The sequence below is a fragment of the Brienomyrus brachyistius genome, chromosome 3 (assembly GCF_023856365.1).
Source record: "Brienomyrus brachyistius isolate T26 chromosome 3, BBRACH_0.4, whole genome shotgun sequence".
Taxonomy (NCBI): domain Eukaryota; kingdom Metazoa; phylum Chordata; class Actinopteri; order Osteoglossiformes; family Mormyridae; genus Brienomyrus; species Brienomyrus brachyistius.
In genome coordinates this window covers 4,293,572-4,317,901 of record NC_064535.1, presented here as the reverse complement: position 1 = coordinate 4,317,901, position 24,330 = coordinate 4,293,572, and the positions used below count along the sequence as shown (strand labels likewise).

Here is a 24,330-nt window from a genome sequence, read left to right as displayed (position 1 = left end):
AATTGGCCGGCTTTGTGTGGAGGAGGCAGTTGGGGGTTTGCCGATAACGTGGGAAGCTCTCGTTACATTCCGCTTTCACCTGCCACGCTCTCCTGCTCTTTGGTAAAGGCTGGCCAATCCGATTCAAGATCAGCAAGGCTAACTTCTTGTATCTAGATAAAGTGAGATATCTACTATGGCTGGGTCTTAAGTTTTCAGTCCTCCCTAAGCCCTGTAAGGTTCCCCTATAATTGTTCCCGAGACCCTGGATAAATGATGATTGTGCACTATGACCTCAAGTTTCTGTCTTGCTTGTGTGTGTGTGTGTGTGTGTGTGTCACAAAGGAGAGCAAGATGGCACGCGCAGAAACGACAGAATTCTGATTTATCTGTCTGACGTGTGCCGTCACTGCAGAACATTCTTCCTTTAATTTGGCGTATCCAGTGCCGTGTCCAGTGCCGGCCATGTCAGTGGTCACTAGAGGATATGTGATGGTTTGCAGTGCGCTCACTCTGCGGAGTGTGCGGAGGCCAGCGCAGGCGGTGGGCGGCGGCCACTGCTGGGCAGTTTGAGGCAATCCGAGGATCCCGCATGTTTTTGTTTTATAGAGGCGGCCAATTGTGGCTGGGGTGCCTTCATGCGGCTACGTCCCACCGTGAGTGTGTCCTACCAGAAGGTGACTTCAGTGGCCCTGCTCCAGCTCTGTAGAGCAAAACGCTAACCTCTGCTCTTTGTGTTCCCTTATTTTTGTATGTTTGCCCATCAATGCTAGCATTTCCATACAGCAGGCATATGGTCAACCAAACACAGGACTTACGAGATGTACCGCAACTGCGTTTATCTGCTTTGTATTAAAAATGAACGCAACAGGGATACATTTGCGTCAGTGTCCTCATGACACGGACGATCGGCACCCCTCTGAGACCTCCTGCCCGGTCCCCCCTCCCCCCACTGGGCCATGGTGCCCATGGTGACGCCGCCGGAGCAGATATGCTTGGTACCGAGGCGGGAAACAGATGCCAACGTGAAGCTGAGCAGGCCGTCCTGGCACTCATGCTTCCGGGGAAAAGCGCTCGCGTGGGACCTTCTCCTCTCCTTCAGTCACATCCTCCCCCCTTAATGTTACTGTCAGTGGTGTTGGTGGGGGTGTGGAAACGGTCACTTTGCACCCATTGCCTTTGACATTGATGAGGCTGGAGAGCATCCCCCCCCCCCGGGAAGCATCTGTCTCATCAGTTGTTATCATTTTTAAAAGGTGTTTTCCGGACGTCTGGCAGCACTCACACACGGACGGGCCGCCTCTCCCCAGCCGCCTCGGCCTGTGGGCTGCTGGCTTCCTTCAGAGTTTCTCAGGGAATGAATGGACACCATCATTTGTACAGACAATATGATGATTTGGAGCAGATGCCAAAGAAAGCGATTCCGCATTGCCATTGGTGGGGCGGGGCAGGGTTAAAATGGCCGATGAGACGAGGCTGCTGCCTTCCTCAGTGCCAGGGGTGGGGATCCTGTTCCATGGGAGGCCGGTGCAGGTTTTTGGGATGACCTCTCAATGAGCCAATAGTTACAGTGGTTCTCAACTCCGGTCATGGGAACCCACTGTTATTGGCTGATTGCGAGATCATCCCAAAAACCTGCACCGGCCCTCCATGGATCAGGGTCCCCACCCCTCCTCTAGGCGAAAACCGCACCTCCTACAAGACAAATGGTTAGTTACTATCCACTTTGTCATGTTAGGATTCAATGTCACTCCCCCCCCCCCACTCCTGTTCTTTAATGCTACGGCCTGCAATCTGGATGAATGGCGAGTGAGACGTCCCCACGTGGGTGACGGATAAACACGTGTCACGGTTTCAGTGGTTCGTGTCGCTGGATGGCTTGGGTCCACATCTGTCAGAGCTCGGCTTACTCAGGCGGACGGAAGCTGCGGCTGTTTAAATCGTTTCTCAGGCCGCGATGGATGATGAAGACTGCATGCCACGTCACGCCATTTTCTTTTATAGATATGAATTAACTTTTTTGTTTTTCGAGCGATGAATTATTAATTCCAGTGCTCTATTCGAGGCGGTAAGAGTGCTTTCTTGGCCTCGGCGTGGAATGAGGTTTCGTTTGCCGTATTTCCTTCCTGACACGTCATTAATAGAAACAAAACCACGACTAAGAAAAGCCAGATTACTTCAGTGCTGTGAAAAAATGCCTATTGGACAGAGATTCATATGAAATGGGACTTTTATTACTTCTTTATTATTATTGTTTTGTAACTGCTTGTGTAATCTGTCATTGAGAAGAAACTTATAAATAACTGCATTTTTAATTATTTACTCGAAGCAGATCATAGCACATGGTGTTATTTCCAGCTCCTTCGGGCCATTGTCAGAAAGCACGTTTGTTACATTTCATGATATTCGTGTTTATTTTAAACGTTGTCGTGATGTTTGGGTCCTCCCCACGTGAATGCGTCGGGTAGCGTTTCGGTGTTACTGATGTCATTCACGTGAGTCCGTGCGCAGGCAGGTCAGCATGGTGTGTGGATGGGAGGTCCATGTGCAAATGGGTGGGCCATGTGGAAAGGACAGTCCATTTCTACTACAGTGGGATTGTGCTGTTCAAGGGTGGGGCCATAGTGGCACTGGCCCCAGCTGAAAGCTGATTGGCCCCTAGAGTGTCCCCTCTCCTGTCAGTCACCAATTCAAAACATATCATTGGCTAATGATAAGGTTGGTTCCTGAGTGTGTATTATGGGCTCTCTTGTGCCTCGCCGAATCACTAGTGAAGTTTGAAAGTGGACCCTCAGGTCAACGTAATGGTGGCCCTGCCCCCAGGATCCCAGGATTTTGAAGGTGCAAATTAACGTTCGCTGTGTGTTTAATCGCTCTTCCTTCTATGAAGGTGATTCATTCAGTAAATTGTATTTTAATGGTCAATCTTAAACGCACCAATTCTGAGGAACAGCCTGCATGGGGCCATAGACTTGGAGATAGAGGCGTAGGTAAACACTAGAAGTAATCCACTCTCCTCTTCGCTTCTTCCATCATCGTGGGGTCTGCCACCCCTACGATATGAGTAATCTCATATCATTCTTATGGAAGTTTGATTTTGGCGAGTTGTTTGGGTTTTCTGTTGAGTGCATATATACAGATGTGGGGACGTGTACATGGTTGGAGCGTGTGAATAAGTTTAATAACGACACTATGTTAGCCTTGTTGCTTCTGAAGAGGGAGCCTTCTCCTTATCAGCGTCCTTCAGTAGACTTTATTCTGTGGCAGTAATAATCTTGGCGATTTTGCACAAACTGCTGAAATTCTGATAGCCAGTGGTAGAGGGCTGATTGCCGGTCGTGCCCTTTACCTATGCAGTATTTCAGCATGAATACACTTGATCCTATAGAATTATGATTAGCGTATGTTAATGTCATAATTGTTCAGCAGCTTTTGTCTGGTCAGGAAGAAACTGGCATTTTTAGCGCTGGCTGTGTGTTTAACAGAACATCCCTGCTAAGATCACCGCTAATTCAGACCTCCCCCCCCCCCACCCCCACACGGCCTCCTCCATCTTAAACTCCTCCGCTTTGATCCCATTTCCGTCCACCTGCCCGTATTTTGTCTCGGGTAGGACGGGGCCGGACGGTGCCGCCGAACCGTGACTCGCAGAGAAAGAGTCTTTACGGTATCTGTGAAAAGAGAGAGAGAGCGATCACGCTGACTCGCTGTTTGCCTTCCAGGAAGGGGCTATAGTTTCTCCAGTCACGTCTAGCTGCAGAGAACGTGATTATGAGCAAATATTAGGCTGCTCAATAGACCCCATTCACCATGCATTTGCTTGCATTTTGGACACAGTGAGATACGTCTAGCTGTTCTTTAAGGACGCTCTGTATTCAGCCACTGAGTCAGCCAGCAGCTGGACTGTCCTAGTTGATCGTCACTTTGTGATTGATCGGATTACTCTGCTGATTGTTGTTTTGCATTACGCCCACCCTGTAAATACTCATTACAGAAATGACCATTTGTCAAATTGGCATAAAAGAAAGCAGTGTTTGTGTAATCAGCATAAAGCTGGAGACGGCTTTAGGGCGAACAGAAGTTGATGAGGGGACTCGGTATCACACACTCTGTGGTGGTAGCATCTAATTACGCCCCGTCGATTGTGAAACATCAAGACAGACTCTGCTGTAGACTGATTATTTCGGACAGTTTTGTCTATGGGACTCTGGCAGGAAGAATCCATTTCGTGTGTCTGACAAGATGCATTTTGCTCAAAGTTGTTGGAAAGGCAAAAGAATAGTTTTATTGAAAATGCATTTTTAATCCCTATTGCTGTCTACCTACCGAACTGCTTTCTTGATTGTTTCAGTGTTTAATGTTTCTGCTGGTTCACGTGGTGGTGTGCATGTGTCCACCAACTGCCTTCTAGCCACCACACACCCACTAACTGCCTGCTACCTGGCCATAGCCATGCACTCACTACCTGCCTGTCACACGCCCACTATCTACTCAATACCTGCTCGCTACCTGCCTGCCCACTAGCTGCCTAACACGCACCCGCTACCTACCTGCCACCTGCCTGCTACCTGCCCGTTATCCGCCATGTGCCTACTACCTGCCTGCCACCCACCTGGCATGCACCCACTACCTGTCAGATACCTGCCCGTCACACACTCGCTACCTGCCTACTACCTGCCGGCTGCATATCCATTACCTGCCCACTGCTTGCCTCATGCCCAATACACACCCGTTACAAGCCCACCGCCCATTACTCACACCCTATACACCCTCTGCTCGCTGTTTTCTCCCCACGCTCCCTCTCCGTCTCCAGTTCGCACTGCCTCCTGTGACTCGTCTCCCAGCCAGATGGTCACGGCACCCGCAAAATTCTGGGCCTCTCTGCAGCCCCCGCCGTCATGTTTGGAATAGTCCCGGGCTGCTGTGACACAGGATCGGCATCTCGGCATTTTTATCGAAATCATTTATTTGTGGTTTGTCTCTCATCCTTAGGCTCAAGTGTCGCTCGAGGTCTCGGAATCACATTTGCGTCTTCTATTACTTTAGATCCAGGCAAACATTTTTATAGTTGTCTAAATATGACTCTTCTAAAGGATTACATGACTGAGTAGGTAGCTGAAACGAAGCATGCTTCTCACCGAGAGTCGCTCAGATTCTGACTAGATTTGTGTGTGTGATCCGTCTAACGGTTTTCCAGCTTGAAGCTGAATGTCAGTGTTGGAAGCGTAGACCCGTATCACATTCTTGTCTTCACAGATGGGCATGCCTTCGAAAAAAAAAAGGATGCAAAATCATTGCCAGAAGCACATTTTGTTTTCGCTGATTTTTACACCTGTTCCGTGCCCTGCAGTGTCCTCAGCCACAGTGGTTTCCATTGGTCAGCATCATCCAATCAGGACACTCAGGAATTGGGCCTCAAAAGAAGGTAGCAGAAACGCCTGCGATAGGCGTGAGGTGACGTGAGGACATTCGTTTACCTGTTCTCTGGGCTCCATTGCCATGGGAACTCCAGGGAAGCTTGCAGGTTGGACTCGGGGGACATGCGGCCTTTTGGCCACCGGTTGTAGGGCTGGGTGGCTGTGAGTGACTTTGTGGGTTCAGTGTCGATATCAACGGGCGGACTGGTGTCCAGAGCTTGGCAGCCCCCACCGTCTGTCGGATTAACTGTGCCATCGGCCCTCGATAGAAACCTGGCCTCCAGTGTGAAACTGACAGCAGTGTCTAGTGAGACGTGTCTGAGGAGTATGGTGACAGACTCAGTTCAGTCCCACATCAGTACTACGGACCAAAGGCAATCTGGCAGCCAAACAGCGCCCCCTATCTACAGGGAAGAGAGATATGTCTGCCAGACATTGTTCCGAGACCATGATCAAGCGGATAGGGTAGAACTGGCCAGACAGAAGGCCAATCATCTGTGTGGCATGGGGCTGGAAGGTTCTAGAGACTGAAGTGTAGCCAGGGACTTAAAAGGACTAAAAAAAGCCTGAGGTTTTCATACAGACAGATAATAGTACGGCCACGACATTCACGTGATTCCATTTTGCTTTCAGCCATTTTGTCAGCCTGCCTTTCATGCACGTGGGGACACACAGGCACCTGGCTTCAGCTGCTGCCATGCGTGGCTCCCCATGTGCCGTTTATCCGCACAGTGAATATACGGCAGTGACTGCGTTCCTCCGCTTAGCATGCAGGTGCGTTTCCTTTATGAAGGACGACGGGAATTAAGGAGTGTTTCAAAGCCACATGTTTTTAACCACATCACTGATTGTCTCTCACTGTTGATGTGAGCAGGAGTTCAGAGACTCAATGTCTCTGAGTATAACAGTTATGACTTGGGGGTGGGGGGGGCAGTCTAGACACGGGTGCGAGAAAGCTGGTGGATCTCGTCTTTGTGTCTTCACTGCCTTCCGGGGGCCTTTCGTTATGGGTGATCTATTTCACATCTGATTAACCTACCCGACCCATGAGGGCCAGTTGATTTTAATCAACTGCAACAAGATAATTAGATTTTTTTCCAGACTGGCATGTCCAGTCCAGCTGATTTGGGTGGAGATCCCATATTGGCTCATCATTGTGTCCTGCTGTGTTTGTCACCCAGAGGGAGCAGGTGAATGGAACCGGTGATGATTTCATGTTGTGCATCTTTGCCAGGTAAACAGTTCTCTGACAAGAATCCATCTGCTTGACTTGGCTAGCTGGAAGCGAGGCTGTGGGGGGGGGCCTCTGGCCAACGCTATCATTTTGGGGGTGGCTTTCGGCTGTTCCCAACTTCCTTTTTTGTAAGAAAATTGGGATTCAGAAGTGTTACCTGGGCAGCTGACTGTGAAATGTGAGGATTATATTGGCGCTTCAGTTTTCCTCATTTGAAGGCATAAGTTTGAAGGATGGGAGTGTAGATTCAGCCTCGACACCCGAATCAGAGTTGTTCTCTTTTTAAAGAATCAGTCAGGTTTATTGGCCAAGTATGTTCTCACACACGGAATTTGTCTCCGGCTTTCAGTGGCTCTCATACATACAGAGCTAAGCAGCAGTGATTCTAGGATTTTTTTAAAGCTGGGGGTATAAGGGGGGCAGACAGGTTATTTTTAAGGTTAGCCAATGATACGTTTTGATTGTGTGAATGACAGGGAATGGGGCACTCCGGGGAACAAATCAGCTATCACCTGGGACCGATGCTCACGTGGCCCCACCCCTGTATTCACCCCTGCAGTTAAGACAAGGTCACATGCAGTCAGGTTGATATATAATGTGTATGTGTTGTTAAATGTTCAAAAAGTGCAAGAGTGCCGTGCAAGAGTGCCGTGCAAGAGTGCCGTGCAAGAGTGCCGTGCAAGAGTGCCGTGCAAGAGTGCCGTGCAAGAGTGCCGTGCAAGAGTGCCGTGCAAGAGTGCCGTGCAAGAGTGCCGTGCAAGAGTGCGCAAATAAATGTAATGGTCTGATGAGTCAGCAGTCGAGGGACGTGAAGTGAGACAGACTCTGTTACCGTACATCTTCTTCGCCGTCCGTTGGCCCGTTAATGTCTTGTGGCAGACTAACGGTGCCTCTGCGTTAGTCTGGAGGAGCAGTGCAGGAGTGACCTCATTAACTGACATCTTTCTGTGCTACTGTTTGGAGAGCTCTGATTCCTCCATTGTAGGGTGTGAGTAAGGAGCGTCACGGCCAGTACTGGCCTTTCACCTGACAGATAAGCCGGATTGGAGCAGCCCACATGCGGCTATAAAGCTAAAACCGCGGAGTAATACAATGTTGGCACCAAGAGCTCAGGTCTCTTTTCTAGAAGGACGGCGCTCAGTGACAGTAGCAACTCGCTTTTGTTTTGACCCTGCTTTACAGTCTGCGTGTGTGTGTGTGTGTGTGTGTGTGTGTGTGTCACGGGCTGGGATTCTGGAGAGAGGGCTTCAGGCCTATAAGCCTTTGTCCACAGATGAACAGGCAGCACTAAGCATCTGTTTCCACACGTCGTTTGTCCTTATTTTCTTAAATGTAGGCAGTAATCTACGTAAATGATTCTCCATGTAGATTTTTCTTCATTGATAGACATCACATGGTGAACGTGTGTGTGTAGTGTGAAAGTTACAGTACAGGCGGTACTACTCAATCACTGTTAGTTGTGCCTTTTGTTTTTGATTTATGTTCAGTAATAATTTAAAGAGGTGCCTTTTTTTTGGAGTATGAATTGGTTGTGGATTTAAAGGTTTGAGTGTGGACCTTGTGTGCTGTGGCACTTTGTGGTTTTGAGGAGCAGATGTAGAGCTGGGGTTACAAACAGCCCATGTAGCGGCGGCTCATCCCATCGGCGGCGAGCACTCTTACACCGAGGATGATGAAAAGACCAGAGTAAAGCGTGTGCTGCTAAATGAAAGCCTCACTATCGGCGCGACACATGAAAGGGAGAAAGTCCAGTAGAACCGCTTGTCCAAGGGGTTTGGGAACAGGCACCACTGAAAGGGGAGCGTGATCTCCCCCCGGCACAGACAAGGGCTCAGGGGTCTTCATGATCTGCCTGTCAGTCTGAAGCCTTTTGCCTTTTCCTGCTGTCAGGGACACTGCTCAGGATCTTAGGCGTGGTGTCAGTTGATTCACCAGGGTTAACCACTCTGTGAGCTGGGTGCTGGGGGGTGGCTGAACTGTCAATACGCTTTTGATTAGTGATGGCCTAACGAAGATTCATGAACCATTTGCTGTATTTTCTGACCCCAATAGTTGGCCGCTCTCTGTTCATAAAAGGGTTCAAAGCATGTCCCAAAGCAAACAAAGAGCGCCATCTAGTGGGGGTCAAAAAATACAGCAAATGGTTCATGGCGCTTCATTTGGCCGTCACTACTTTTGACCATGGTGTGACTGACTGAGCTTCTCCTAAGTGGATGCACACGTGTGTGTGAGCAGGTGTCTAGTTAGTTTTAGGCAGGTTTGTAATGGGTTAATCTCCGCCTTTTTAGAGCGAGTGCACGGCCATATTTTGAAGCATTTAGTTTGTAGCACTCTTATTGTGTTATTGTGCTATTCCTATTTGTTGTTGCATTCATTTAAACAGGGAGTGGCACCTTAATTTGGTGACTGGGCTTATTGGCGAGTTTTCCCGCCGGCGGGCTTTCGCTTCTCAGGTCCCTGCTCTTGGTTCGGGGTGTTTTTTCCAAATACGCTTGTGCTGTTTGTGGCTAATCATAATCTCTCCCCGAACGTCCCGTCTGCTAACACATGACACAGAACGCAGCATCAAAGCATCGTGTTCCACAGCGACGCACTGCTGCTGCTGAGCGGCTTGATGCCGGAGCCTCCCGACAGATTATTAGCTTATGTAATTAAGGACGCGCAGAGTGTACATGTTAAATAGCATCGTCTGTGTTAACTCCCCCATAGCGGGGGTCAGACAGTCTGATGGGGCATCTCCATGGAATTCTGAGGAGTGCGGTTGCTGGGTTACGATTTTTTAAGGTTTCGTTTGAGGGCCCTTAAGGAGACTCTGTGGTTTTGGGTTCTGCAGCGGACCGTGAAATATTTCATGTACCATTTATCCCCTGTCTATTATTTATCATCTGCAACTATTAAAAATGTTAATATGATATGTCATATGATATCACTGCAGCCCATACTTCTGCTTAACACTGTGGTCTTTGTTCCATTAATGAATCATCGTGGAAGATTAAATTGTCATCCAGTTTAATTTGTGAGAGGTTTCTTATTGATTGTCGTGCCCACCCACCGACCCACCCACCCATTTATCCAGCCATACGATTCTTGCCGTATCAGGTTCTGAACTCCTGATTTATCACCTGGAGAAACAGGGGCATTAATGTTTGTTCTCCTTCGCCTACAGGCTGGTCCACAGTATTTCCACCAGTACTGCTGTTCCTGTACTGCTACGCACAAATCGGACTGGAATGGGACAAGAGATACTGAGCGGACCCACCATCCACGGGCCCTCTGGTGGCTTCGCACCGGGACCACCGTGGTCCAGGATGTAGCACAACGCTGGTGCTGACGGCTCTGTGACCACAACATGCACCATGAAGATTTCCATCTGTATCAAGCCATCGATTCTGCTTAATTCCTTTGTGGCTTATCTTCAATTGTTTGGCACGATGACACGATTTATAGGGGCCACGCCTCAGTCGTTGGATTTGCAGCCCAGGCAATCCAGTGCATTTGTTTGGTAACACTTAAGGGGGATAAGCTGCTTTAGGGAGCCAATCAGATTAGGGAGCGGGTGATAGAGAAATCCTATCTAATTACTACAACTCTTCCAGCATCTATGTGACACGCCTGTCTGTAGAACGTACTCGGGTATTAGGTTTTAAACAGCTTATTGTAAGAATGCAAACCTATTACAAGTGGATTAGTGATGTAGAAATGAATTAAATTCCCGTAATAGGTGTAAGGGCGCTATTTCTTTTGGGGAGGTTTATTGGTGACGTGTCAGGCTGACTGTCAGGACATCACATGCCGCTGCTTATACTGCCTTATTAGGATGTTGCCTGATTTGGCGTAAGCTGTGGGTGTTGCGATTAATTACGTTTGCTCACAGATTTGTTACAAGGAGCGGTAGCAGTCGCCTACCTCAGTGTCTCATCGGCTCCCCCTAGGTGAATGACATGCCCTCATAATTAGGCCCGACTGTGACTCTGCAGGTATGGAGCAGTCCTGTCTGTAACTGGAACACCCACAGCGCGCAGGGCTTTGTACATTGCTGCCTGGTCCCTGAATTCCGTGTTATGAAACTGCATTGGGATAAATAAGTATATATTAAAATTTTAGGGATCAGGCTTCAGCACTGTCCTGACATACCTCTGGGGCTCGGGTTCGAGTCTCCGCTCCAGCTTTACATGTGTGGAGTTTGCATGTCCCCCCCCCCATGTCGTCATGGGGTTTCCTCCAGGTTCTTCAGTTCCCCCCTTACAGTCCGAAAACGTGCTAAGGTGAATTGAAGTTGCCAGATGGCCCCTTTGATGTGGATGGTGAGTGTGCCCTGCGATGGGTTGGCGCCCCATCCTGGGTTATTCACTGCCTTGTGCCCATAGCTTCTGCGTTAGGCTCCGGACCCCCCCAAGCTTGAATAGGACAAGCAGGTATAGAGAATAGATGGATTCATTTTAATCATTGGGGGGGGGGGCTGAAAAAATATATATACAAGCTTTCAAGTATAAAATAGTTTATTATAAATAACATTACATATCTTTACAAATAAACTCTTGTGCTTACAGTAGTTACTTTCCTGTATTAAAATTTTATACAATGACGTGCATAAATCATTGTTTGTGTGTATATATATATATAATCTTCATATTTTCCCTTTCAGCTTAGGGTCACATTCCTCTGTCACTAGCTGGCAGCTTTCACTGCTGACCACAAAAATAGTCCGATATGTGTGTTTAGAAGTGCGGCAGCGACTCAGGTTAACACTGTTTGTGGTGGGTGGGGGACACTCTGCAGACGGGGGGGCAGGTTCGTCGGTCACACTGGGCCAGCTGTTCCTATTTCCGTTTCCATAGCAGCATGACTCCCATTGCAAACTGTGGGTTATTCTAAATGCATCGACAGAACCATGGATTAAAATAGGTTTACTACAGTGTCACCAAAGGCTTTGGATATTATCAGCACTATCTTAGATAAACATCACTGTGCGTAGGCTGTTCCTTGAAACACTATTCACTGATCCCTTCTGGCCCTGAATTTGTTTAACAAGATGCTTAAGCCCGTCCCACCTTTTCATTAGGAGCAGAGAGAACAAATACATTCTACCCGGTCAGACATTATTGCTCATCAGCGGCCCAGAATACAGACATCTTCGCGGTAACAGCCAGGTTCATGGTACCTCATTCTGGTTCTGGGTGTGTAACTCCTCAGCAGGCCCACCGGATCCCAGTCATTTCCGGTAGCAACGGTTCGGAAAGTCCTAGTCTCACTCTGGAACATTTTACGTCGCGGCAAAACGTTACGCCATACCACCAAAGTCCTTACATTTGTGCTCTACAGTAAGACCCTGGTTAGCACATGGAATTCTTTTCTCGAACTCGTCCATTTTTCACTCCTGGCAGCAGGATATTCTCATGACACCAACTAGCTGTAGCACTCCAGTCGTATTCTGGGCCATATTTCACAAATTGTTCCATAATTTGTGACTGTTGACACACTTCTTGGCATTACGGGTACATTTCGTATGAAACGCTTCAAAATACCCAGGTAGAGTCCAGGTTTATCGCTTAAAGCTGAAGAGTTTGGGGGAATTACTGTTCTAACAAGCGTTAACAAACACGCTAACATGAAACGGTATTAGTGTTCAGCAGGATCTGTAATGATCTAGGCTTATTCCATTGTCGGCGAATCTCCAGACATGACTACTTTTTCGGGAATCGTGTCAATAAAATCTGCTGCCGTTTCGCCGTCCTCTAAATCCCTTCTCCGATTTTTCTGAAACAGCTGTCTTTATGGTTGGTAAAGTTGTCACGTTATAAAGCAAATTAGTCACTTGGCCCTGTACAAATTTGAGAACAGCAGGTGCTTTAGTCATGTCTGTTAGTGACTTGCTTACTTACTGTGAAATCTTAATTGAAATTATTATTCAACAAAAGTACACTGAGTCAGGATCAGAGACAGATCTTTCACAGGCAAACAGCTCGTGCTTGTATGGGGGAACAAGGTAATTATGAACCGTTCGATGCCTGTCAGCCTCATCCTAACAATTTTTTATGCTGGACCAACAGGTAAAATGTGATATGTCTACATTATCTAAAATAAGTCATGAAAAAGGTAATGACTGGGGCAACCAGAATATCTGAAGTGAAAGTGATTAATCATCATTGTTGTCGACAAGCAGTGGACAGCTAATTCAGTACTTGGGGAGTAGTACTTTGCTGGCTGGCCCACTACCCTACAACCTTGATTACAAGTATGCTTACCTACCCATTAGGCCACCATGGACCCAAAGATTAAGCAGCCGAACTTCCTACATGTGGGGAATTCGCAGGAGTTAGCACAGCCGCAGTACCATGCTAATGTGAAATGGGCTTTGTCCTGGGTGAACCACCTCCATGATCATGGTATGGTTCAAATCCCTGCCAGGGTACTCCCTTGTATGTACTCCCTTGCTCTGAGGCTTCCTCCAGGTACTCGTGCAATGGGTTGGCACCCTGGGTTGTTTCCTGCCCCACAACCCTGATGGCTGAAAGGGAACTTAAAGCAGAGACTGGACAATCGAAGCATAATTGACTTAACCACCATCTGTGACCCTGTAACTCCTTTCCTGATTATCTGTCCACTCAGGAAATGGAGCAGCTTCTGATAACCCAACCTAATAACTAGCATCTGTAAACTCCACATGGATCTATGGTTTAGGACGTACAAGGCCACAGGGAACAGACGCAGGTAAGCATGTCGTAATCATGCCATGCTTTGCTCTGAGGATGCTGAAGAGGTTAAGGATTTGGAAGACCCATCTGTAATGGAAATGTATAACTACTAACCTCACATTTTCCTCAACCTCTAAAGTCTTTATTATCCAGAGCAACTATGGACAACCAGAAAGGTACAACCTCTTTCACATGCAGCTAATAAGAGCTAATCATTAGTGCAAGAAAACTTCTGCGTCCTTAATCGTGAATTTCTGCTTTTTAATTCTCTGACTTACTCCACTTCGTTCAACGATCTTAGCGGCTGACGCGGGGCTGCAAAGTTGAAGCACGCGGTCTAGTCGTAGCTGGGAGGAGGACAGTGAGCTTATAACGTCAGAAAAGTCCTGGACGGCGTGTAGAATACTAGCTCACCACAAAAGAGCAAAATGATGTTTTTCTTCAGAAACACCAGCAAGTTTAAATTGTCTCAAAATTCTGGCTGAGATAAAAATAGAACTTTTCCCCATTCCATAACTCTACAAAAGAGGGTTAGTTGAACCTCAGTCCTGTACCTGATATATACACAGACAGCCAAGCGCACACGCAGCAGAGCTGTGATCCAGTGAAACCTCAAGCATGTTGGGGCCACAACTACGACGATGCAGTGCTGTAGCTGAGCAAAGGCTCATGGGATGGGCCCTGGACCACTCCTGCTGCTGCCAGTTTGCCATTGTACTCCATGTCGCAGAGGCTCTGGGCCTTTGGACGCCTCCAATTGGAGCTCATTCCTGGGTCTAAGTGCAGTTAGAAAGATGTGCCTGCACAGCCGAACGATGTGGGAATTCTACGAGAAGATGTCTTCCTTGTCTGACTCAGGTGATCCTGGGTGTGAGATGTCAAATATCGGCTGGGGAGAGTCCAGCGGTCTCTTGGCCTTGAGCATCCGCACCATCTCTCCCAGCTGTGCCTCCAGGATGGACATGCGGTTACCGAGGGCTTTGATGTCCTCCTTCAGTTCATGCTTGAGCTCCAGGATGGAGGCCTGTATGGAATGCTCGGGAATGGGGTAGAAGGTGTGCTTCACCTCCGGTTGAATAGGGCTCCGGTCCTGTGGAGTCCGAGCATCTCCCACATTGTCCAGCCGGAGGTCACTTTTGGTTATGCCACTGTCGCAGGAGTCTGTCTTCTTCAGAGAGGTCTCCTCGTGTGACTTGGTCCTTTCTGGCAAGGTCTCCATCGATTCTGCTTTGGACACTTTGTTCCAACCATCTGACTTGCCTACCGCCTCCTTGAACCTTCCCCAGCCTTTTCCTCTGGTGGGCTCCGTGGACTTGGAGTTTGGGTGGCTGCCCAGTGTGGGAGCCTGGAGTTTGGCACGGTCTGACACGCCGGAGGTAGAGGCAGCAGAGACCGAGGGCACGGGCGTGGCAGGACTTTCGGTCACCGTGACAATGCTGGTGGTGGGGGTAATATCGTGGGTGGTAGCCTGCTCTATCTGCGCAACACCCTTCTCCACGTCCATCTCGTCAAAGGTGCGCTCCGCAGCAAGTCGAGCCTCCTTCTGCTGCCGAAACCTCTGGAAGAGCCGGCGTACAGGGTGGTCAGGGGGCAGGTTCAGAGGGGCCTCGTTCTTCCTCCTCAGCAGCTCCTCCTCCTCACGCTTAACGTCGCTGATCTTTCGGAACACAATCTGAAATGACAGCATGGGGGAGCTGTTATTAAAACTTTGAACTGTGACACTTTAAAGTGAAGACCATGACCCATGAGTCCCAGATTCACGTAGCACATGCCAAAGCAAGACCATCAATCAAGAATCACCCCAGGGAAAAAATATACCTGATGTTTTCAATTCAGAATTCCAAGACGGAGCAGAAGATGGGTCTTAGGACTAAAAACAAGACCATCTGTGTCAAATTCATTAAAACGACACCAGGTTAACGGGTATGGAGGCACTGTGGGTAGGATTCTGTGCCCGTGATCAGAAGGTCACCAGCTCACATCCCAGGGTTGGCAGAGTGTTTTCACCATTGGGCCCTTGAGCGAGGCCCTTAGCCCCAACTGCTCCGGGGACGGGCTGACTCTGCCTTCTCAAAAACACGTCGCTTTGGCTACAAGCATCTGCTAAATTAATAAATGACTCAGTATATTCTTACGCCTCTATTTTTTGCCTCTTCCTTACCCTACTGAATGCTTAATTAAAATTTTATAGAAGTACCGCAACAGATAAAACATGGGCAACTTTACGACATCTCCAAGTGTTATTGGAATCATTTATATAAAATTACCATAATCAATTTGTTTTCCCAGCCCCTGTGACGGTATATCTGGTCCTTTGGACTAGAAAGAAAAATTTCACGCACAATAAAAATCTCACGGCTTTCAGGCAACACTGGAGGCATCTGATCGATGGGGGAAAGTCAGCTGAAAATAGCAGAAAAAGGCGCAGGCACTACAGGAGAACAGAATTCACCTCATAATTCATTTAAAGCCATCAAACTGAAAAGCACAAATAAAAAGATCCCGCTGATTCCTTCACGCAGCCCTTATGAAAAATTAAATCGCTGTGCGGCTGGAGGCTCGTCTCGGGGAAAGACTTAAAAAGCCCTTTTTCAGGAACACTGTCCCACCTGGGACCAAACACATGCCAACCTCACATTCCACGCGAGATGCATCGGCCATGACACTCGCTGATAAGACCTCTGCCACAATAGTTCTGATGATCTTTTGACGTCCCCCAGAAGAATTACTGAAGAATGCAAAAATATTAGCTCAATATTAGATGCAGGCTCACGTAGGTTCCTCGGGACAGGCCTTGTGACCAGGTTGTGGTTCCAGGAGCCAGCATGGTTCCCTGAAATAGCCCACAGCCCATGCTCAATGTACCGAAAGACTCAAGTGAACTCAGTTTGGGGCAAAGGAGCACTCTTCATCTACCCCATACCATCATTCACATACATGGTATATTAATTCAATAATCGCCACACGAGGCTTTGATTTAAATTTCACTGCATTTTCTCCTGACTTATCCTCCTCATTCCTTTTAAGCTTTTGTTCTTTACAAAACACACACTTCCCACTCCAGGGTGATAATCGTGGTCCCGATGCTAACGGCCAACCTGCATTAGCCCTTCAAACAGAACCCGTCTGAAAGGACCTTGAAGGCGAGGTCCGGCTGAAAGGCTGTTGTCCCATTAACGCGAAGTAAGAGCCAGGGCTGCTTTTGGCGAGCAGAGTGCCCTGTAGAAGGGCGGCAGGCAGAAGGGGAAGATGCAGGCGTTGGGCATGCAGAGGTCAATAAATTCATCAAGCTGCGGAATGTGCTCCTCCGCAGACCACTAACTCCAATCACCCCACTGTGCCATTCCGGATTCCAGAGTGCTGCTTCGGTTAGCCTCTATCAAGACAGACGTTTGTGCACCTCTGAGCACGTCGTCCTTTTTCTGCGTGATAAGCAGTTGCCTTCTGCAGAACCGCGGAAAAAAAAAAAAAAATTGACTCTAGGATCTGGGACTCGACTACGGCCGTCGAAAAAACACTATACAATACAGCGTCATCCATCCACGCAAGAGGCTGCGATGTTATTGTTCTCCTCCTCGGATGGTAATCGAGACGAAATTTAATTTCAGTGAGGCATTATAATGCCACAGTTAAGTATGATCTAATGGGTCAGCGTCTCAGATGTTATGTAAATCCCCCCCCCTCCCACCCATTTTTATCCACACAAGAGGTATAATTACAGCACAGTTGTACTTATGGTTGACGCGGCATTGATGTTTTCGTCTGGAAAAGTGGTTCTCTGTTGAAAGGGTTGTGTAACTGGGGCCACTGGTTTCTTAGGACTGTGACCTAGGGGGCCAGTTGATGTTTTACCACAGAGGGCCTGATAGTGACATAGGAAAACAAGTCCACAGAATCTTTTGCTCCAAGGAACTGATCTACTGTATACACTGTATGGAGGGGGGGGGCACAACCTGGACGATGCGCAGAACTCCTCCTGTCCTCTCCCGCAATGATCTGTATGACACATTCTTTTCAGTCCTCGATGCCACCGACAGGCTAAAATTATACAACACACTATATATACACACACATTTTCCATGACGGCTGCAGTGGCTGACCTGGACTTATTGCATGTCCTAGCTGCTCGAATTGGTAACCTGGAGTAAGCTTCAAAGTAACACCGTAAAAACCATTAGAGAAATTCTGCCGGTACCAGCCTGGAAGCCACACCACACGGGGCGAGAAAACACTCGCACACTCACAGCACAGAAAGAGCGTACGATGGCGGGATGCACCTTGAGAAGAGCAGCCCCAGTAACACCTCTCACTCTACAGGTGATAGCAATCTCACACTCGATCAGATGGCGGCAGAGGGAGAATGTTCAGCGGTGAGCCGGCTCTTCTCAAAATTGGCTCTTTTTGAAAGGCGAGGCACACAGACTCGCTGCGATTTCCCGCCTAAACGCCGGGCCCCGCTTCAGCGGCCGCGAAAATGTCATCTGGGAACCCCGTGGGGGGGGGAGGACGCCTCAAATCGCGGCTTTTGCCCAGGCGGCCGCCCAGCATCTCTGATGTGACCTTCCACCGACACACAGCTCCACGGGCTCCAGGGAGGGGAATGCCACGCCTCCTGCCTCCCTGTACCGGGCCACGCACCTCACCTGCCATAATCCTGCCCCTCACCAGGCAGCTCGTATTCTGCAATAGCATCGCTCTCGTCATGCTACGCTCCCGGCCCCCGATTGCACGTCACTCACCAGCAGACCCAGAATATGTTATCAGATTTTTTTCAGCCTCACAGTTTTCCCGTAACTAACATTCCCAGGTCACAGAACTCCCCCCCCGCCCCAAACCAGAAACTCAATAAACACTACTCTCCACCACCCCCCACCCCCCCTTCGACCACTTTAGAGAAATCAGTCACCAGCAATGCTACTCATGACTGTCTAAATCACACGGCAGAACGTTCCACTGTCCATATTTCACTGCCCTTCATGCTTTTATTAGCGAGAACTGCTTACATTGGGTAAATTCTGCACAACCTGCACCATGCACTGCATCCTGAAGCGTAAGCATCACTCCCAGTTTGCCGGGAGGCAGAGGGCTGCCACCCTGTTAATGTTTCGTACACACAGGTTTCCACACTCCAGACTTCTTACATGCACTGACTTGATCTATTGGTATTCGGGGCCGCAGCGCCGGTTCTGACACCATTTCCGTGACTTCCGGACCGTCCGGGCCACCGTGCAGCAGCGCGTCTGTGTCTGCCTCGTACTGGCTGAACTTACGGAGCCGCTCGTCGACTGATTCAGCCCAGCTGGCATCTCTGGCTCACTGCTGCCCAGAGGTCATGGAGACCGACAGGGTAAAAGCCACGCGAGTTAAACACAAGGCTTTGAAAATCCCATCCCTGGGAGGCAGACGACCCGCATCTAATTGAGAGTTTCTCTTCCCCTTGTCCCATTTCTTTTTTTAAACAATGCCATATTGTAGATAAACAAAAATAAAACAAATGGTGCGCCTTGCAGGGACGACGCGGGTATTACGCAGGTCTTGTGATCCCATCACATCCGCTCGAGCTGCGTTAGACCTTCCCATGCGTTTAGTAACCTTCTCACCCGAGAATGCGGCGTGCTGAAAACGAGACACCCTCCATGCTAATGAGCTGTCAGGCCTCCCCCCCCCGGCCCCGTCTCTCCCTCCCGGTTTCATTATGTCTCCACAATTCAATTACTCCCCCTAATAAATGCTGCCGCTCCCACAGGTAGCAAGGTGCGTTTGGCCTCCGGTAGGCTAAGGCTCCCACTCAGCCCTGAAGGTGTCACTGGGTCCTCAGGCAGCCAAAGGGCTCATCAGTCGCTCTCAGGATTTGCACCAAGACACCCACAAGGCATCAGATCCACGGCACCTAGGTAAGTGGAGGTATTCAGCACATGGAAACTCAGATGACCGGTCAAGAGGCACAGTGCTGTAACTACTAACTACATAAAGGCCAGTAAACACCAATGGGACGGTCATGTGGCCTCTGATCTACTCTCTCCTCACATCCGCCTGACTGTAAACAAACAGAGTCCACATGGCCATCGGGGGGGGGGGGGGGGTGCCGGAACCTTCCAGAATAATGGAGCAGCCAATAAATGGAGCAACACCTTGTTAACTCCCTCAACAAGATGGGCCAGACGTCCTGTTTGAAATGGGGGAAGTTATCCGTCCAGCGGACAAGGGAACGAGATGCTCACCTGCATAAGCATTTCCTTATTTTGGGCCGAACGCTAAGCCCAGGCAGCTTGAATAGGGCCTGTGCAAAGTATGGGACGCCTTCAAGTTTATCCAAGCTAAACGACAAGGATTTATTGTGAGCTGTAGCTATGGCGCAGTCAGCAGTTCAGACGCAGAACGCTGCTGGAAATTCAGGTGTTATGCGCCCCCCCCCCCCCCAAGAAGCACCTCATCCAGAACGTCAGAGAGCCGCTTATGGGAGCTCAGGCTGATTCTGCTGCTTAATCACCCAGCTGAGCCCGGGGGCGGATGATAGGGGGGGCTGTGTCCACTGCCGTGGTTTTTATTTAGCCGCCGTACCGTCGGAAATGCACCAGCAGTCACGCTAACAGGGGTGGGGAGAGCAAAGGGGCTGGGGGTGGCAAAAGCCTATCAGAAGAACCTTGTAGGAATGCCCTCCGTGAATCACTAAGGGGAAACAAAACAGGAAGATGAGTCTGTTATGAAATCCTGACCTTTGACCTTAACCTGATGTTCGCCATATACATTATAATCCTGGGCCCTCTGAGCGAAGGGGAACACCTGAAGTTCGTGCTACTGCCCACTTTCGGTTTCAAACTGAGGGATATACATACACACATTCGTTCTTGAGGCCATATTCTATAATAATAAACCGAGTGATAGTAAGAGCAGTAGGATGTGTTACAAGTAGAACACCAAGCTTCAAGGTCCTTGCAAGCACACACAGGCCAGCCATTGCTAACATAACGCCATGTCTTTTATTGCAATGGTCTTTTGAGCATTGCATTCCCTCCGGGGCAGGTGACCATGGTGACAGCAGATATTTCCTGTGTGCCCCCCCCCCCTTTCATTGCAAAGGGACAGCTGAAAGCTGACCAGTGGATGACAACAGCTACATGGTGACATCATTAAACCCCGCCCCCCTATGTTCAGTTCAGCGTTACTGGCTGACAGCTGGCCTCCGGGGCTCAACAGGATACCTGCTTCCTTAATGGTTACCTACCCCCCCCTCCCCCAGTCTCGGAAAGCAGAGGGTAGTAGGGGGCAAAGTGTGCAAAAGCGCACCCAAGCACGAAGCGAAACAGCGAGATGAACTCATGTATTTACGGGGGGCCTGGCTGCCCTCATGGATTAGCTGCATCCTGCTCATCTCAGCGTGCCGTTCACTTTCACCCTGCAGCGACAGAGAGGCCAGACGCCTGCGGTGTGGACACCACATTCCGTACAATCACAGCCCATAAAAAGTGGAGCAAGTTTGTTCATCCTTCCCTAACGGACTAAACATGTATTTATGAAAAAGTGTTTTTCTTACAGCTGGAAAGCACCATTTTGGTCGGGTGATATTTGCTGGTTCCTGCTGCTGGTTCCCAGAACAACAGCACAAGGGTCAATAAACCAGCTTTGATGTCATGTTTGCGGCTGGGGGGGGGCGGGGGGCGGGGAGGATATTAAAATCGGAAAGACCTGAAAAAGCAATGAAGGGCCAGAGCGGATGCAGTTCATCCAATGGCAAGCGGGCCTCCACCCCCACCCTCGTGCCAAAGCGAAATCAGGAAGCAGGGTTAATTTTCTCCCAAAAATGAAGCTGTAAGTGGGATAGGGAGGGGGGGGGGTCATCAATCAAATTCCCTCAGCCCCCACAGGAGGCATTTCTCATAACCTCCATTCATTAAAGTCACTGGGACCTCAAGCGAGACTGAGGGGGGGTGTCAGTGTCACACCTCGTGACCCAGAACTGCGCTGGCGGGAAAACCACCAGCGCACCCACCTCACACGCCACAGCGACTCGCCGCTAATACAGCACAATACCATGGTGCATCTGTGCAAACTGCACTGAAATCAAGCTCAAGATTACCAGCTGTGTGTAAAATCCAACCAATTTCAGCCAAGCAAGCTGGTGAGAGGCAGGAGTGTCCTCTCAAACCACAATACATTTTTAAAATTTAGATTTAAAAAAGCATAAGAAGGGATACAATGAGTAAATGGGCAGAATGGGGGAGTGATTTTCTCTGTCGTTAAAGCTGCATGTGAACATGACTGCAGGAACACGAGCCGTCCACAGCGAAGCCCCCTACTCCTCACACACAGAGTGACGTGCCAGACCGCTGGAGGAACACTGCCTCGCTTTGTTTTACCGCATTACACGGTGTATTTATGCAAACCTACACTGCCAGGCTGCCAGTTATCAAAATTGCTTTTCCAAACTGTGTTTATTATAGGAGTATTTGTTAGGGGAATCAAGCTTCACATTCATTACTGGGGGGGGGGGGGGTAATTATTTAGAGCTGTCTCCCACATCGAGGTGAGGATGGCATAGAAATACGTACTCTGTCGGACTCGCTGAGCCGTTTCGAGGGACAGCGATGCCTCAGGCTGAAGGAGGAGACACAGCGGGGATTTGCCGACGCTTCGCGGGGACTGACTTTGGAGAACAAGCAGCTCAGGAGAACAAGTGTTGGAGAAGACGCCATCGTATGGCAGCAGCCTTCCCGACCGCTTTAGGATACTGACATCGATTTTATTTTAAACTGCTTCGTGTACCATGCACTGCACTCGCACCTCCGTAACTAGAGCAACAGCGCCAATCCGTCAGGTGTTACACAACATCACCGTTTGTTTCCATTTCCCATATCCAACAAAGTAGGATCAGACAGGCCCCGCTCAAGGGTCACTCCACTGACCACGGGACTGGAACCAGTGACCTGATCACAGGCACAGTGTCCTAACCCACTCAGCCACACAGCGCCTCCATGCAGCCAAGATTAGGCACGTGGGAGAGACTCCTCCATGGATGCTGAGCTCCAGCGTCACGGAGTCGAGTAAAAACCCTCAGCGTTTGTAGATGAATTGCATGAAATCGACGCCGGGTTTGTTACGAGGTGACTCAACCCTGATGAAGTTGGGAGGGAGGTTTGATCAATAGATCATTTGCTGCCTGGTGGCTAAATGAACAGTATTTGGGGTTGTTTATATCTGCCGAAGAAATAGCTTGAAAGATGATGCAACCAGAGACTTTACAAACGACACGGAGAGAGAGAGAGAGAGTGTTGTGTCTTTAAGAGCTCGTCCCCAAACAGCAGACTGTCCACCCCGGCTTGGGTCCAGCTATTAGACACACCCAGGTAAATGGGACTGTTCGTCAATACAGGTCTGCTTTCTCAGCGCAATTTGACAGGCAATGACAGACCACCCTATTCTTGCAATTTTACTGCAATGCACTTTTTCTAACTAGCATATAACAAAGTCTGAGCACAAAGAATAATCTATTACAAGCACTGAATGACTTAAAGGTTTAAAAAGGGGATAGATATCGATGATAAGCCCCTCGCGATTCTGTCATGCCGTACTGCAACAAAAAAAAAAAGCTTTGTCCTTAGCATCTAGTCAGCCTTGCTCTCCTGGTAACAGACCGGTTAATGACAACATCGAAAACACCCGACAGCTTTGAGCTCTCTCCATTCGACAGTAGTGATAATCATTTGGTTTTTCAGGTCAGGTCCAGTTTAAAATGGAGCAGTGTTACAAGTCCCATTTTAGGCTTCTCGTTCCATTACACAGCGCTAACCACTGCACACACCAAGACCACACCGTATGGCGATGGTTGCCAAGAGACGGGGCAATCGTAATAGTACTGCAAAATCCTGCTATCCAAAGACGATGGACACTGCATCTTACTGTATTTGCTTAAGAATAAGAGCTTTTTTTTGGCTCTAATCTCTTTAAATCTGCAGCGTAATGAGACAGGCAGGGGTGATAATTTCAGCCCTGATGACGCAAACATAGTAACAGCACATTTCAAGTTAAGGAAGTAAATCAGCTTAGCAGTAGTACAGTGGAGGTGAATTGATGCGCAGTCTGGTCAAGAGTGTAAACATGCATCCTCTGCATTTACTTTAACATGAGGGAAATACCGCAGTAGCGGCTCTAAAGTGATACTCCCACCTCATTGGCTGCCTATGGAAGGTGTGTCCGCCAAGCCATATGTAATGAAATTACAATACATGATGGTGTTTACTGTGTTACCTTTGGTGAGCCATGTTTTCTGTATGTGTCCATGTTGGTATTCCCACTGGATGTCCACAACAATTACCACAGAAATTCAGCAACAATTTGTCAGGACAGCTCACCCCAAACAGGCAGGGCAGCATAATTTATGAGGTTTTACACAGGCCTAGATGCAGTCATTCAAGCTGTTTTTATGTCTAGAATCATTTCTCTGTTCAAAAGACTTTAAGCACAAACTGCTAGTCTCTCCACCGTTTGTAATTATTAAAACAATTAATCCAGGGCTATGATTTTAATGCCAATTTTAAATTCATTTTCGGTTTGTTCAGTCGTCACAACGAAATCCTGTCATTTCAAAAGTACACAAGCTCACTTTCCACATATGAAAGGTCATGGAAATGCCATGTTAACATTCAGAAATCAGCATCAGTTGTGGATTCATGAGTCCGATTGTGTCATTTTCCATTGTGTTCATGGTTGCTTAGTAACGATTAACCCCTTTGACCACATGCTGAAGGCCCAGATACACAGGCCTCTCCCATCTCCAGAGCGCAGGGGGAACAGGCTCTGCCGGAGTTCAACTTCATCTGGCCCACGTTGCCTTTTACCCACTATCAAGCATGTTCTCAAACTTTGCACATAATCTGTAAAACCTGCAGGACGCCAGCGCTGCAGGAACGCATTTCAGCCATCATGCCAACTGTCCCAATCAGGATCTTCGCCTGTCGTCCGTTCAAACAAGGCGAAACGTCAACTCCGGCTTCCCGCACCAATGACT

At 48.7% G+C, this 24,330-nt stretch overlaps 2 protein-coding genes across 8 annotated transcripts in view; one reads left to right on the top strand and one right to left on the bottom strand.

Annotated features, from left to right (window-relative positions):
- The window catches only part of hhat (hedgehog acyltransferase), a 43,008-nt gene extending 31,783 nt beyond the window's left edge, over positions 1-11,225 (top strand). For all 6 annotated transcript variants that reach the window (XM_049006666.1, XM_049006664.1, XM_049006663.1 and 3 more), the window contains one exon: positions 9,797-11,225. In XM_049006666.1, coding sequence (XP_048862623.1) covers positions 9,797-9,879 — 83 coding nt within the window. In that variant the 3' untranslated portion in view covers positions 9,880-11,225. The remainder of the gene's footprint in view (positions 1-9,796) is intronic.
- Positions 11,159-24,330, bottom strand: part of kcnh1a (potassium voltage-gated channel, subfamily H (eag-related), member 1a) — a 51,597-nt gene continuing 38,425 nt past the window's right edge. For both annotated transcript variants that reach the window (XM_049006653.1, XM_049006654.1), the window contains one exon: positions 11,159-14,997. In XM_049006653.1, coding sequence (XP_048862610.1) covers positions 14,152-14,997 — 846 coding nt within the window. In that variant the 3' untranslated portion in view covers positions 11,159-14,151. The remainder of the gene's footprint in view (positions 14,998-24,330) is intronic.